The sequence below is a fragment of the Lepidochelys kempii genome, chromosome 21 (assembly GCF_965140265.1).
Source record: "Lepidochelys kempii isolate rLepKem1 chromosome 21, rLepKem1.hap2, whole genome shotgun sequence".
In the NCBI taxonomy this organism is placed as follows: Eukaryota; Metazoa; Chordata; order Testudines; family Cheloniidae; genus Lepidochelys; species Lepidochelys kempii.
The window spans coordinates 16,709,811-16,724,810 of NC_133276.1; the positions used below are offsets into that span (position 1 = coordinate 16,709,811).

At 48.5% G+C, this 15,000-nt stretch overlaps 1 protein-coding gene across 6 annotated transcripts in view; it reads left to right on the forward strand.

Moving 5' to 3' along the window:
• ELAPOR1 (endosome-lysosome associated apoptosis and autophagy regulator 1) overlaps window positions 1-15,000 on the forward strand; it is a 118,820-nt gene that overhangs the window by 51,661 nt on the left and 52,159 nt on the right. For all 6 annotated transcript variants that reach the window (XM_073320352.1, XM_073320348.1, XM_073320347.1 and 3 more), the window contains exons 12-15: window positions 613-718; window positions 2,090-2,227; window positions 7,126-7,380; window positions 8,680-8,853. In XM_073320352.1, the coding sequence (XP_073176453.1) occupies window positions 613-718; window positions 2,090-2,227; window positions 7,126-7,380; window positions 8,680-8,853 (673 nt within the window). The remainder of the gene's footprint in view (window positions 1-612; window positions 719-2,089; window positions 2,228-7,125; window positions 7,381-8,679; window positions 8,854-15,000) is intronic.

The following is a 15,000-nucleotide window of genomic DNA, read 5'->3' on the forward strand; positions in this document are numbered from 1 at the left end:
GGTTGATGCCAGGACTTTGTGGGAGGTGGTTTTAGTTGGGAGGGGATAAATGGCAGGGAGAGAGATGTGGAAGAGAAGCGGGGACAGGGCAGGAGTGGAGTGAAGCTGAGGGGTAGAGACTAAGGGAGGGGATTGTCTGCTTGCGCCCATCAGCGCAGGGCAGGGAAAGCCCAGTCAGAGCCATAGGAAGGACCCTGCCTTGGCCGTGGCTCCAGCCCCCCTCTGGCTGGCTCCTCCCTGCAGTTTTTCCCCAAGGCCACATAGTCAGGGGAGGGGTGGGCACCCCTGGGTCCTGGAGTCTCCCCTGCACAGTATCTGGCCCAAGAGGGTGCTGGGAGGGTAGGCCCATTTTACCCCCTCTCCATGCAGCAATCCCTGCTCTGGCTGTTCCTACGGGCCAGGGTCTCTGGCTTGGTCTCAGATACACATGCTGAGGCCAAGACTCCATCACTGGGTAAATCTGGAGTAAACCCACAGAGCGGGGTCCCTGAGCAGAACCTGCCTCCCAACACCAGTCACCCTGCGCTCCCTGCACGCACATCCAGGCACTCTCAGCCCTCTCCAGTGCCTTGCGCAGCAGGACGCAGCCTGAGATCCACTCTGTGTTCGCAGGCCCCCGCAGTCTGTGATGGAGGATGTTGAGAGCAAAGAGGTGGCAAGAATCACCTTTGTCTTTGAGACCATCTGCAGCGTGAACTGCGAGCTGTACTTCATGGTGGTAGGTTGGCTCGGCTGCTTCCTGCACTGGTTCCATTCCTGCAAATCATCACACTGTCTCTGCCGCCTGGGTAGGGCCTCCCCTGCCCCGTCACACCCCTAGGAAGTGCTGTGGGCTCTCTTGGGGCAGGCATGCAGCTTTCAGGTCTCTGAGTCAGGCCAAAGGCCGGCTCAGGCTACAGGCTGCCCAGCAGCTTCCTGGAAACACATTGGTGGGCCTAGATCCAGATTACAGGAACGACCAGTGCATCTGGGACCTGCACTGCTGTTTCAGCAGAGAGACCCAGGGCTGAGCTGGAGACTGAGCTCCCCTTTGACCCACAGTGGATGGGTTGTGGGAGAAGCTTGCCCAGCCGCTGCCCATGCTGTACCCACTCTGGGTTAGGGGCCCTCTGTCTCCAGGGCTGTCACTCAAGCACTTCCCTGCAACTCTGAATTCCCTTAACCCTGAAAAGTCCTGTCCCCAAAGGAGCTGGAAGAAGGACCCCTGGAGAGGGGCATCTCTTAGTGCACACACCTTGCCCCACTGCGCACACACCTCCACCCAGTTCACTCCTCTCCTGGCCGCCCTGGCATGCTGCGGCCGCCCTCCCAGCTGCTGCAACCCACCACTCCTGTGCCTCAGTGTCCTGCCCTCACTGCCATGTCCCTGCTGCCCACTGGTCTGCCAGCCAGTACCATCCATCTGCATTGCCGTGTGTGCCCGCAGAGCATTGTGTCCCCTCCCGATCCGGTACTGGGAATGCCCGTCACGTCCTGGCAGAGAGGTTGGGTGAGATGAGCAGGGTCTGAGTATCAGGGACGAGGCCTCTAACCAGCTACATGCATGGTGTGATCCCGGCCGTGAGAGGAAAGGACAGGGGCTTCAGCTGTGGTCAGGGGGCTCTTCGTCTCGAACGGATAAAAGTGAGAGATGGTTCATGCTGGCCGCCTGGTGTGCATCCCTCCTGGTCTCTGGTCTCCTGAGGTGCATAGCATCACTTCTGCCCTTATTGGACAGCTGCCCACAAGCACTGACTCAGGAATGTCTTGTGGGCCGGAGTCTGTACAATTATAGAATCATCAAATCAATTCACAAGTCTTGGCTGGGTCAGTGCCCAGTGGGCGTCCGAATGCGACACCTAAACGGCCCCTGGGTCACAGCACCTGAGTGACTCACGCTCTGAATTCCAGCTGCAAGGGCTGAGCGCCCAAGTGGCTTTTGGAGCTGGAATCTGACAGCACCTGTCTCTGAGGTGCTTTGAAAGCTGCAGCCCAGCTGGGCAACGGGAGGGGACTCGGGGGTCTGGGTAATAAAACCCTTCTGGGTAGAAGTGACCAGCTGCTCTGGTGGCCGCTGACCAGCCCCTTTTGTCTTCCTACCCCCTGGCAGGGCGTGAACTCACGGCCCAACACGCCCGTGGAGACCTGGAGTGGCTCCAAAGGGAAACAGTCCTACACATACATCATCGAAAAGAACGCCACAATGAGCTTCACCTGGGCCTTCCAGCGGACGGCGTATCATGAGGCGGTAAGACGGTGGAAGCCCGGTCCCAAAGCTCCTTGCTCCTTGTAACGATGCAGGTTCTGGTGGGACCCAACTGAGAGTGCCAATTCAGGACAAATTGCTTCAAGCAGGGCAGTTACAGCCCAAGGCTGGGGTTTCTGTGCATACCAAGGCAAACCAAACCAGCCAAAGAGAGAAGACTTCGGTTTTACCCCACTGGCTAACCACAAGTCACACAGGCAATTCCCTTAGACACCCCAGTATCACCACCAGTGCCACTCCTTATGAGGACCAACGGTTATGAAAACCAATAGCCCAGTAAAAGAACAAAGGTTCTCTCAGTCCCAAAGGACCACGCCCCAGACCCAGGTCAATATACAAATCAGATCTTACCCACAAATCACGCTGTTGCCAATCCTTTAGAATCTAAAATCTAAAGGTTTATTCATAACAGGAAAAAGATAGAGATGAGAGCGAGAATCAGTTAAATGGAATCAGTTACATACAGTAACGGTAAAGTTCTAAGGTGTATCTGCCTTCTCTCAATGGGTCAGTTGTGTAGCTGATGGTCCTTCATGGGCCATCAAGCAGGCTGGGCAGAGCTGACACCAACTTCTCTGGGGTGTCACCCAGAAGCAGAGCATAAGTTTGAAATACAGACAGTACAGAGCCAATATTCATAACTTCAACTACAAAAATGATACACACATATAGACAGCATCATCATCATCAGAAAACCATGACCTTGTCTGAGACACCTCATTTGACCCCCTTCTATATAAGATTTGGTGCCACCACACAACCTTGGTTGCAATGATGATCTATACAGTCCCAGGTTATGTCAATAACGTCATACCCCCAATGCAAAATCGATGCAGGAAGGGATGACACAAACATCACTGACTGCATCCCAAAAGAGCTTCTGTCTTTCTACAGCTAGCGTTGGTGTATAACAGAAATGATTTATCAAAGTCATGTTCGATAACATGATTGAATCTCTTTACAAAATCAAAGTAAAACTTGGTTAGAACAGTAGTGGATTGGATCTGCTTTTGCAGCATGGTTCCTGTATGTCTCATGTGATCTTGCCAAGAGCTAAAGAACATAGCTACTTGATCCATACAAACTCTGGCAAATGTTTGGAACCCAATTAACATCAAGTCAATGTAGATATTAATGTTGTCCATAGGACAGGAATCTTGGCATTTAGCCATGAAAGCAATATGGTAGTGTGCCTCAGTTTCCCTTTTCATACAGCACATCAGGTCTGGAATGTCTTCCCCTGTGAAACGTTCCAATACTGTTTACAGGCACTAACTGTGAAACATCAGTATAACAAGGCCTTTTAACACAAAGTGTGTTCTCATGTAATCCTTTTAACATGTTCAAGGGTTTTTCAAAAGGATAGGCACATTGGACATTTTTACATTATTACATTGGACATTATTACATTGGTAATAGCAACACATTTGTTACAAAAATTACCATGAGCAATAACAACAAATTCATTGCAAGTGTCCATCTACAATCATGTTTGTTATTCCATACCTTTGGCTCAGTACTATTAGGGTTAACCTGTGGCTTCCCTTTGCAAAATTAAGGTCTCTCTTTTCTTTTTGTCCTGTAGGATCAAACCCTGATCTCTCTTGCTTAACAGAATTCACTGGCTGGTTCGGTGTGCTCTCTGTGCTAACAGCTATTGGTTAGTCTCTAAGGTGCCACAAGTCCTCCTTTTCTTTTTTGCGACTATAGACTGACACGGCTGCTACTCTGAAAACTATTAGCAAGTCTTTCCTCCCCTAGTCAGTCAGGTAATTTGCATTACCACAGACAGGAGCCAGTTCACCAGTTTTCAGATCCTTAACTGCTACCGCTTCCAAGGCTGGACTCAGTCTTAAAGAGATTCCATCCATTTTCACTAACAAGCTAGACTCAAAGTTCTGTTGTCCTTCCCTTACCAACCTCTGCTTCCACATGGAATCAGATGTTAAGTTCACTGAGAGACTACAAGTCATATCTAAAGTGTCTAGAGATGAGAGTATACCTGCCATCCCCTGCATTCTCGAGAGATTAACTACACAGCTGTTCTGCTCTGCAGACTCAGCTACCCAGTCTTCCCTCTGAACCTGAGACACAGACTGTTCACTTACAGAATCAACATAGAGACATTCTTCTCTCAACAACTTTGTCTTCCCAACAAGCTGGCCAAACACAGCCACTTGGTTAGAGGACTGTTTAACTTTCTTAACAGCTTTCACTCCATCTGAGACCTTCTCAAAGCTATCCACACTGGATCTTTCAACAGGAAAGTCAGTGGATCCATTCACAACAGAAAATTTCTGGCTGTTAGCAACTGAAACTTTCTTGATTAAATCACTTTCACCTCCTTCTGTTGCAGTAAACTGTTTGCAAAGACTCCATGAGGATTCCTTTCCCTAGGGCTTTTCTATGCAACAATTCACCCCTCACAGAAATTCTGCTCTTACCCTCTTCACCTAGGGCTTGCTCTAGAGGAACACTTTCCTGAGCAACAACAGACTCTTTCTGGGTCTCACTTACATCCAGAATTACCTCTGGCCCATCCGGCGGATTCCTACGCAATCCCCTTTCAGGCAAACTTACAGACTTCCTAGATAAAAGGTCAGAAGCATTCTCCTTCCCTTTGCCACACACAAGTTCAGGAATCTTTTCCTTCTTGCTACAGGTTTCCACACCCTCAGTAGGTAACACAATCACATCACCTTCATGCTCTCCTTGTGCCCTGGCTAGGATCTCACCCTGATTAGACAGAGTTGCTGCACCCTTTCCCAACAACACACGAGCAACAGGCAAAATACAAGCACCAGAATTGTCTGGTCTCTGGGATTTTACATAGACACTAACTGGATGCGACCTAGTAACAGGGCCATTCTCCCGAGCAGACACAAACTTAGGACCCTTCCCCTCCTGGGCTTTAGCTGAATTCAGAACCAACTCTGAGACAACTGCACTGCCCTCAACCATCACAGGCTGAAAGGCCCCTTCTGTCTGCTCCACAGACAAAGAAGAGCCGGACACACTTTCTCCTTCACCAGACACCCAGCTTGGGATCTCTTTCCCCTTGTCCCAGCACACAAGGCTGGTCACAGACAGCTGCTTGGAGATCAGGGTAGCTCCCTCCATAGGCAAGTCAATACCCCTGACAGAAACAGGCACATTTCCTTCACTGTCAGAATTCTCCACCCAGCTAACAGGTAAGGTCCAGGGACACTCATCTTCCACTCTCCTCGCCTTCCCACACTGCTGACTAGACAAAGCCATCAGCTCACAAGGCTGCCTAGGCTCACCCAAACTTTCCTTACCAGGCACATTGCCACTCCCCACAGATAAACTGCTGCTCTTCTCACTACCCTGAGCTACTTCCAGCAAATCACAGTTACCCTTTTCAGGTTCACTTTTACAAGCTGTACTAGCCAACGATCCATCACCCATCAAAAATCTACCCTTTCCTTCCTCAGTTAGGGCTTTAACCCGACCATCCACTTTAATCTGCTCCTGAGAAACATTGTCCTGACCAATGAGATCTTTCTGTGCTTGATCTAATTCCAGATTCACTTCTGAGACATTAGACAGACATTCAGAAACTTCATTCACAGACAAACTGCTTTTTTGCACAGACAAATAGCTATTTCCCACCAGGTTAGAATCCCCCTCTCCCTGGCCATGGCAAAACTGGTTAAACGCAGAAAACTGCTCAGAGTAATACAACATATCAAAGCTTATGCTCAAATAAATTTGTTAGTCTCTAAGGTGCCACAAGTCCTCCTTTTCTTTTTGCGGATACAGACTAAAATGGCTGCTACTCTGAAACCTGTCAGTAATGGCAAAGTTCTTGGTTCAGGCTTGCAGCAGTGATAGAATAAACTGCAGGTTCAAATCAAGTCTCTGGAGAACATCCACAGCTGGGGTGGGTCACTCAGTCCTTTGTTCAGAGCTTCAGTGTAGCAAAGTCCCTCCAGAGGCCAGAAGCAGGATTGAAGACCAGATGGAGGACCTGCAGCAGCTTTTTATAGTCTCTTGCCATGTGGACTCTGCTTTCTGTGTCCCAAAGACAAGCTGTCCAGCACACGGCCTGGAAAAACCTCAGAGTTCTGTCCATAGGCAGGTCCCTGCATGCCTTGCTGAGTCCCAAGGTGTGTCTGCCTTCTCTCAATGGGTCATTGTATAGCTGATGGTCCTTCATGGGCCATCAAGCAGGCTAGCCAGAGCTGACACCAACTTGTCTGGGGTGTCACCCAGAAGCAGAGCATAAGTTTGAAATACAGACAGTATAGAGCCAATATTCATAACTTCAACTACAAAAATGATACCCACATACAGACAGCATAATCATAATCAGCAAACCATAACCTTGTCTTAGACACCTCATTTGACCCCCTTTATATAAGATATGGTGCCACTACAGGACCTTGGATGATCTATACAGTCCCAGATTATGTCAATAACATCACACTCCTCTCCTGTCGTGGAGACCATCTGTACATGTCAGAAACTGGGATTTCCTTGCAATCAATTCTGGTTAGCAGTGTCCCTTCAGCAGAGGCTGGGCAGCTGTGGGCAGGGAGCAGACCTGGGGCTCGAGAGACCCAGTTTCCGTTCCTCCCTCTGTCCTTGTGAGACCTTGGGCAAGTCCATTAGCATATCTGCCTGAGCTCCCATCTGCGCAGTGGGGACGGTAGCTCCACCCTCCCTCCCAGGGTCACCATGTGAGTGCTTGCGAGGAGCTCAGACACTGCAGGCTGGGGGCCAGGCCCCAAGGTAGAGAGCCAGGAAATGTCCCTTCACGTTCCTACTGCGCAGTCCCAGGACAATCCCTGCGTTCCCGGCGCACCCTGGGGCAGCGCTTCTGGTGTTGTGGGTTCACGGGGACCCCTTTGTTTCAGGGAAGAAAGTACACGAATGACGTCGCCAAGCTCTACTCGATCAACGTGACCAACGTGATGGATGGGGTAGCCTCTTACTGCCGGCTCTGCGCCCTGGAGTCTTCGGGCTCCTGCACCTCCTGCCCGCCTGGGAACTACATAGACCGAGCCTCCGGCGCCTGCCACCCATGCCCACCCAGCACTTACCTGAAAGCCCACCAGCCCTATGGCAGTCAGGCCTGCATCCCCTGCGGCCCTGGAACAAAGAGCAACAAGGTGTTGTCCCCTCCTCCTCCCTCTTACCCATGGTGATGTGGGGCTGGTGCACCAGGTGCTGCACAAACGCCCACGCTGAGTCAGCCCCGCCCCGAGCAGGCTGATCCTGCAGATTGGTGTGTGTGAGCAGCCTCGTACACCCAGTGACGTCACACGGGCAGAAGGACCGGCCCGCCTGGATCCAACTGCAGGATCCGGGCCTGGTCCCTGGTAAGGGAGAGCTCCCCTCTCTCTGTTCAAACTCGCAGTGACTGCACCTCCTGGCAGTGCACGTATCACAGACCTCCCCAGCCGAAGGGTGGGGTCCCTGAACTAGTGCAAGTCTCTTTCCTGCTGGGCTGACAGGTTTGTAAAGTGTGATCCCGAGTTTGAGTTCCGCTCTCCTGTGTAGAATCCAGGCTGCCGCACAGTTGGCGGCCTGCCCATCAGTAACGGGCAGTGAGGGCCGGGCCTGTAGTGAAAGCAAAGGGGATTTTTTTCTGAGGCTTCTGGACGTGTACGTTCTGTGGTACCAGAAGTGCTAAGGCAGTCTTCTGCCTGGGTCACTATGCAGGGTCTCCAAGGCCTGGCCTGCCCGTATCATTCCTGCTGACCATGGTCCAATTGTCCTGTACCTGGCCGGGATTCTGCCGGGAGTTACACTGACAAATCCAGCAACTGTTGATTTCAAGACTTACCATAGTGGGGAACTGACGGAATTCCCAGCAGAATGGGGCCTCCCTAGACGTATTTCCTTAGAATTTTTTTCTCTCCCCTCCGCCCCCACCAGTTTTTCCTGCCTTGAACTCAGATCCTGTATCATGGGAGTTGGGGTGGAATGCTGGGCTCCGAATGACGCAAGGCGAGTGTGCACATCCCTAGATAAAGCCGTTTCATTGCCACCAAACCTGCATGGCGCGTGGGGCGACACGGACAGCGCGCCCACAGCAAGAGTGGCCCAGTGCTCAGTGCACTAGCCCGGGCCGGGGGACACTTGAGGTCAGTCCCCTGCTCTGCACAGGCTCCCTGGATGACCTGGGTCCCTGTTCCTCAGCCTGTGAAATGGGATAATGGCCCTGCCCTGAGGGTGACTACGGTGCAGATTCTGAGCTGCCATGTAAGTACCCTAAACAGATGGATAAATTTCTTGAGAGGTCCCTGTAGAAATGCCCACATCCTTCCGTGTGTCAGGGATGCTGCTGCCTTAAAACACAGCCCATCCAGAGGCCAATTTTTTAGAGTGCCCCTGAGCCAGCAGCAGCTGTTCCGCACGCTCTTGGAAGGGCTCGTACTGGCTGACTGGGACGTTCCTCCCCCCAGATCCATTCACTGTGCTACAACGACTGCCGCTTCTTGCTTGACAAGGACGGCAGGACCCTGGAGTACGACTTCTCAGCGCTGGCCAATAGCACATCCTTCGCAGGCGGGCCAAGCTTCACCTCCAAGGGGCTGAAATATTTCCACCACTTCAGCATCAACCTGTGTGGGAACCACGTGAGTGCACAGGGGTGTCCCTGCATCCTCTGCTGACCCCTGCAGCCTGGGGCAGCTGAGGCTGGGATTTCAGCCAGCGCTGGTGCTAAACCTGGCTGCTTTTGTTTGCTTGATGTATTGGCACCACCAGCAAGAATGGGAACGGTGTTGAGATCTCCACGCACTTACCACTTGCGTTGATGCATCTAGTGTTATTCTGCAGAACTGACGATGCTCCAAAGGTATGGTACATTGGCAGTCGCCCCAGCTGGTAACACCCAGATTCCTGTGGAAAGTGCCATAGGCTATTTAATGACCACAAGCATCTAGGTGTCATGCATTTAGATAAGAACATAAGAAAGGCCCTACTGGGTCAGACCAAAGGTCCATCTAGCCCAGTGTCCTGTCTGCCTACAGTGGCCAATGCCAGGTGCCCCAGAGGGAATGAACAGAACAGGCAGTCCTTGAATGATCCATCCCCTGTCGTCCACTCTCAGCTTCTGACAGTCGGAAGTTTAGGGACACCCAGAGCATGGGGCTGCATCCCTGCCCATCCTGGCTAAATGCCATTGATGGACCTATCCTCCATTAATTTATGTAGTTCTTTTTTTAACCTTGTTATAGTCTTGGCCTTCACAACATCCTCTGGCAAAGAGTTCCAGATTGACTGTGCGTTGTGTGAAGAAATACTTCCTTGTGTTTGTTTTAAATCTGCTGCCTGTTAATGTCATTGGATGACCCCTAGTTGGTGTGTTCTGAGAAGAGGTAAAGAACACTTCCTTATTCACTTTCTCCACACTGTGACTAGGTGCCTGTGGTGGGCCACACTGAGAATGCCACACTCAGGGCAGACTGCAAGAAGCAGAGCAGACAGTCCCCCAGACTGGTGGCTATTTCTTAGATGCACCAGAACAGTAACAAAAGAGCTTCTGTGTCACCACACTGGTTAACCAAACACCATCCCCTTGGCTCCCATCCAGACAAACAGGTCAAATATAGTGAGAGGTTACTGAAAAGCCATTTCACCATCTGTGAGGTTCTACTAATCCCAAAGGATCAGACACTTACCCTCAGATCAATATGTATCTCAGATCTTACCCAAATATCACACTGTCAGCCAACCCTTAGTACACTAACTAAAGGTTTATTAAGAAAAGAAAAGGAGAGTTATAAATAGTTAATAGATCATATACATACAAATGATTGCAAAGCCCTTCTATCAGGTTTGTAGCAGTAATGGAACTGACGGCCGGCTTGTAAGGTCTCTCTGGTAACTTCCAAGAGATTGGAAGGTCCCCTCAGGTCAAAATACTCCTTTGAGTTGTAAATCCACAGTCCAGAGAACTGGAGCAGGAAAGGGGCAAAATGGAGATGTCTCGGGTCTTTTATATCCTCTGCCGTGTGCATAGAAACTTGCTGTTCCAAACAAAGCCCACAACCATGGTGGGTGAAAAGTTATTGCCCCAAGATGGAGTCCAGGGGCACATGAGCATAGCACATGCCCTACGTGGTTTGCTGAGTCACAGGGCGTGGCCATTGCTCCTCCCTGTCTGAGGAGTCCCCAGGAAGAGCTATCTGGGCAGGATGGCCAATTGTGAGAGTGGAGTGTCCTTAATGGGCCAGCAACACAGGCCTTGAGCAGGGGGTTGGACTAGATGATCTCCTGAGGTCCCTTCCACCCCTAATATTCTATGATTCTAATGTAAAACTATCTGGGGAGTGTCACCCAGGAATACAACACATTGTTAAGATACAAGTCCATGGTCAATATTCATAACCTCAGATACAAAGATGATACATGGATTTAATCAGGATTATCATACTGGATAAATTGTAACAGTTCCATTGACACCTTACATGAGCATTTTGGATAAAATTTGTTGCAATTGTATAATATTGGAAGCAGCACTGATACAAATGGTCATTTTCAATCATACAATTTTCAATCATTTTCAGTCATGGTCATGATTTTATAGACCTAAGTGGAGCACAGGATCTTGTCCAAGAGGTGAATATAGCTGGACAGCTTGGTAATAGTGACCATCATATAATTAAATTTAACATCCCTGTGGCGGAGAAAACACCACAGCAGCCCAACACTGTGGCATTTAATTTCAGAAAGGGGAACTACACAAAAATGAGGAAGTTAGTTAAACCGAAATTAAAAGGTACAGTGCCAAAAGTAAAATCCCTGAAAGCTGCATGGAAACTTTTTAAAGACATCATAATAGAGGCTCAACTTAAATGTACACTACAAAGTAAAAGAAGCAGTGAGAGGAAATAGAAAGGAGCATAAACTCTGGCAAATGAAATGTAAAAATACAATTAGGAAGGCCAAAAAAGAATTTGAAGAACAGCTAGCCAAAGACTCCAAAAGTACAGCAATAGCAAAAAGATGTTTAAGTACCTCAGAAGCAGGGAGCTGCTAAACAACCTGTGGGGCCACTGGATGATCAAGATGCTAAAGGAGCACTCAAGGACGATAGGGTCATTGCGAAGAAACCAAATGAATTATTTGCATCGGTCTTCACAGTCAAGGGTGTGAGGGAGATTCCCTGACCTGAGCCATTATTTTTAGGTGACAAATCTGAGGAACTGCCCCAGATCGAGGTGTCATTAGAGGAGGTTTGTGAACAAATTAATAAACTAAACAGCAGTAAGTCACCAGGGCCAGATGGGATTCACCCAAGAGTTCTGAAGGAACTCAAATGTCAAATTGCAGAATTACTAACTGTCATCTGCAACCTCTCATTTAAATCGGTTTCTGTGCCAGATGGCTGGAGGGTAGCTAATGTGACGTCAACTTTTAAGAAGGGCTCCAGAGGTGATCCCGGCAATTACAGGCCGGTAAGCCTGACTTCAGTACCGGGCAAACTAGTTGAAACTAAAGTAAAGAACAAAATTGTCAGACACAGAGATGAACTTAATTTGTTGGGGAAGAGTCAACACGGTATTTGGTGAGGCATGATTTCCCTTTACAATCTACTAGATTTCTTTGAGGGGGTCAACAAGTATGCGGACAAGGGGGATCCAGTGGATACAGTGTACTTAGATTTTCAGAAACCCTTTGACAAGGGCCCTCACCAAAGGCTCTTAAGCAAAGTAAGCTGTCATGGGATAAGAGGGAAGGTCCTCTCATGAATGGGTAACTGATTAAAAGATAAGAAACAAATGGTCAGTTTTCAGAATGGAGAGAGGTAAATAGTGGTGTCCCCCAGAGGTCTGTACTGGGCCCAGTCCTATTCAGCATATTCACAAATGATCTGGAAAAAGGGGTAAACAATGAGGTAGCAAAATTTGCAGTTCATACAAATCTACTTAAGATAGTTAAGTCCCAGGCAGACTGCGAAGAGCTACAAAAGGATCCCTCAAAACTGGGTGACTGGGCAACAAAATGGCAGATGCAATTCAATGTTGATAAATGCAAAGTAATGCACATTGGAAAACATAATCCCAACTATACATATAAAATGATGGGGTCTAAATTAGCTGTTACCACTCAAGAGAGAAATCTTGGAGTCACTGTGGATAGTTCTCTGCAAACATCCATTCATTGTGCAGCGGCAGCCAAAAAAGTGAACAGAATGTTGAGAATCATTAAGAAAGGGATAGATAATAAGACAGAAAATGTCATATTGCCTCTATATAAATCCCTAGTACACCCACATCTTGAATACTGCTTGCAGATTAGGTTGCCCCATCTCAAAAAAGATATACTGGGGTTGGAAAAGGTTCAGAAAAGGGCAACAAAATGATTAGGGGTATGGAACAGCTTCTGTGTGAGGAGAGATGAATAAGATTGGGACTTTTCAGCTTGGAAAAGAGATGACTAAGGGCGGGGATATGATAGAGGTCTATACCATCATGAATGGTGTGGAGAAAGTAAATAAGGAAGTGTTATTTACTCCTTCTCATAACACAAGAATTAGGGGTCACCAAATGAAATTAATAGGCAGCAGGTTTAAAACAAACAAAAGTATTTTTTCACACAACACACAGTCAACCTGTGGAACTCCCTGCCAGAGGATGTGGTGAAGGCCAACACTATAACGGGGTTCAAAATGAACTAGATAAGTTCATGGAGGATAGGTCCATGAATGGCTACTAGCCAGGATGGGCAGGGATGGTGTCCCTAGCCTCTGTTTGCCAGAAGCTGGGAATGGGCAACAGGGGATGGATCACTTGATGGTTACCGTTCTGTTCATTCCCTCTGGGGCACCTGGCCCTGGCGCACCAGAGGGAAGCCACGGAGCGGCTCTTAACAGTTATGGAGCTCGAAGCAGACATGCTTCAGGCGATACTAGCTCTTCAAACCGAGCTGCTCCACACCCACACTCTTACCCATGCGCTTCCCCTCCTCCCCACCAGCACACGCTTATCAACCTCCTGGTTCCACTCTCTACCCGCCGCATTCCACTCCTCCCTCCTCACAGTCCAGCCGTGTGGACTCCCAATACCCACTGCACTCAACACCCATCCCGCTGCAGTTTGGCCCTGCTGAAGTCCAGCACCCGCTGCACCGTACTCACAAGACAGGACACTGGGTTAGATGGACCTTTGGTCAGACCCCGTCTGGCCGTTCTCGTGGCCTCTGTCCTCTCCCCCACCCGAGTCGTCTCTTCTCCACGCTGAACAGTCCCGGTCCTTTTAATCGCTCCACATGCAGCAGCTGTTCCGTCCCCCTCATCGTTTTTGTTGCCCGTCTCTGAACCTTTTCCAGTTCTAACAGATCTTCTTTTGAGATGAGGTGACCAGAATTGTACACAGTATTCAAGGCGTGGGTGTACCATGGATTTCTGTAGTGGCATTTTGATATTTACTGGCTTATTATCTGTCCCTTTCCTAATGGTTCCTAACGCTGTGTTTGCTTTTTTGTCTGACACTGCACATTGAGGGGATGTTTGCAGAGAACTATCTACGATGACGCCGAGATCTCTTCCTTGAGTGGTAACAGCTAATTTACACCCCATCATTTTATATGTACAGTTGGGATTATGTTTTCTAATGTGCATTACTTTGCATTTATCAACACTGAATTTCATCTGCCATTTGTTGCCCAGTCACCCAGTTTTGAGAGCTCCCTTTATAATTCTTCAGTCTGCTTTGGACTTAACAATCTGAGTAGTTTTGTATCATCTGCAGATTTTGCCACTTCACAGTTTACTCCTTTTTCCAGATTATTTATAGATATGTTGAACAGCCCTGGTCCCAGTACAAATCCCTGGGGAACACCTCTCTCCATTCTGAAAACTGACCATTTATTCCTACCCTTTATTTTCTATCTTTTAACCAATTACTGATCCATGAGAGAACCTTCCCTCTTATCTTATGACTGCTTTCTTTGCTTAAGAGCCTTTGGTGAGGGACCTTGTCCACTGTATTACCCTTGTCCACATGCTTGTTGACCCCCTCGAAGAATTCTAGTAGATTGGTGAGGCCGGATTTCCCATTACAAAAGCTGTGTTGACTCTTCCCCAATATATTGTGTTCATCTATGTGTCTGATGATTCTTTTTTTTTTACTGTAGCTTCAACCAGTTTGCCTGGTGCTGAAGTCAGGCTTTCCGGCCTGCAATTGCCAGGATCACCCCTGGAGCCTTTTTAAAAAATTTAGCTATACTCCAGTCACCTGGTTCAGCTGATTTAAGTGATAGGTTATGTACCCCAGTTAGTAGTTCTGCAATTTCATATTTGAGTTCCTTCAGAACTCTTGGGTGAATCCCATTGGTCCTGGTGACTTATTACTGTTTAATTTATCAATTTGTTCCAAATCATCCTCTACTGACACCTCATTCTGGGACAGTTCCTCAGATTTGTCACCTAAAAAGAATGGCTCAGGTGCAGGGATCTCTCTCACATCTGATGCAAAGAATTCATTTAGCTTCTCTGCAATGGCCTTGTCTTCCTTGAGTGCTCCTTTAGCCCTTCGACCATCCAGCGGCCCCACTGATTGTTTGGCAGGCTTCCTGCTTCTGATGTACTTTACAAAATTTGGGGGGTTTTTTGTGTCTTTTGCTAGATGCTCTTCAAATTCTTTTTTACCTGCCTAATTATACTTGATGCAGTAGGATTTGACTTCCAGTTTTTGAAGGATGCCTCTTTGCCTCTAAGCAATTTTTTTTTATTATTTTGATTTGGGGTGTACATTTAATTTGAGCCTCTATTACGG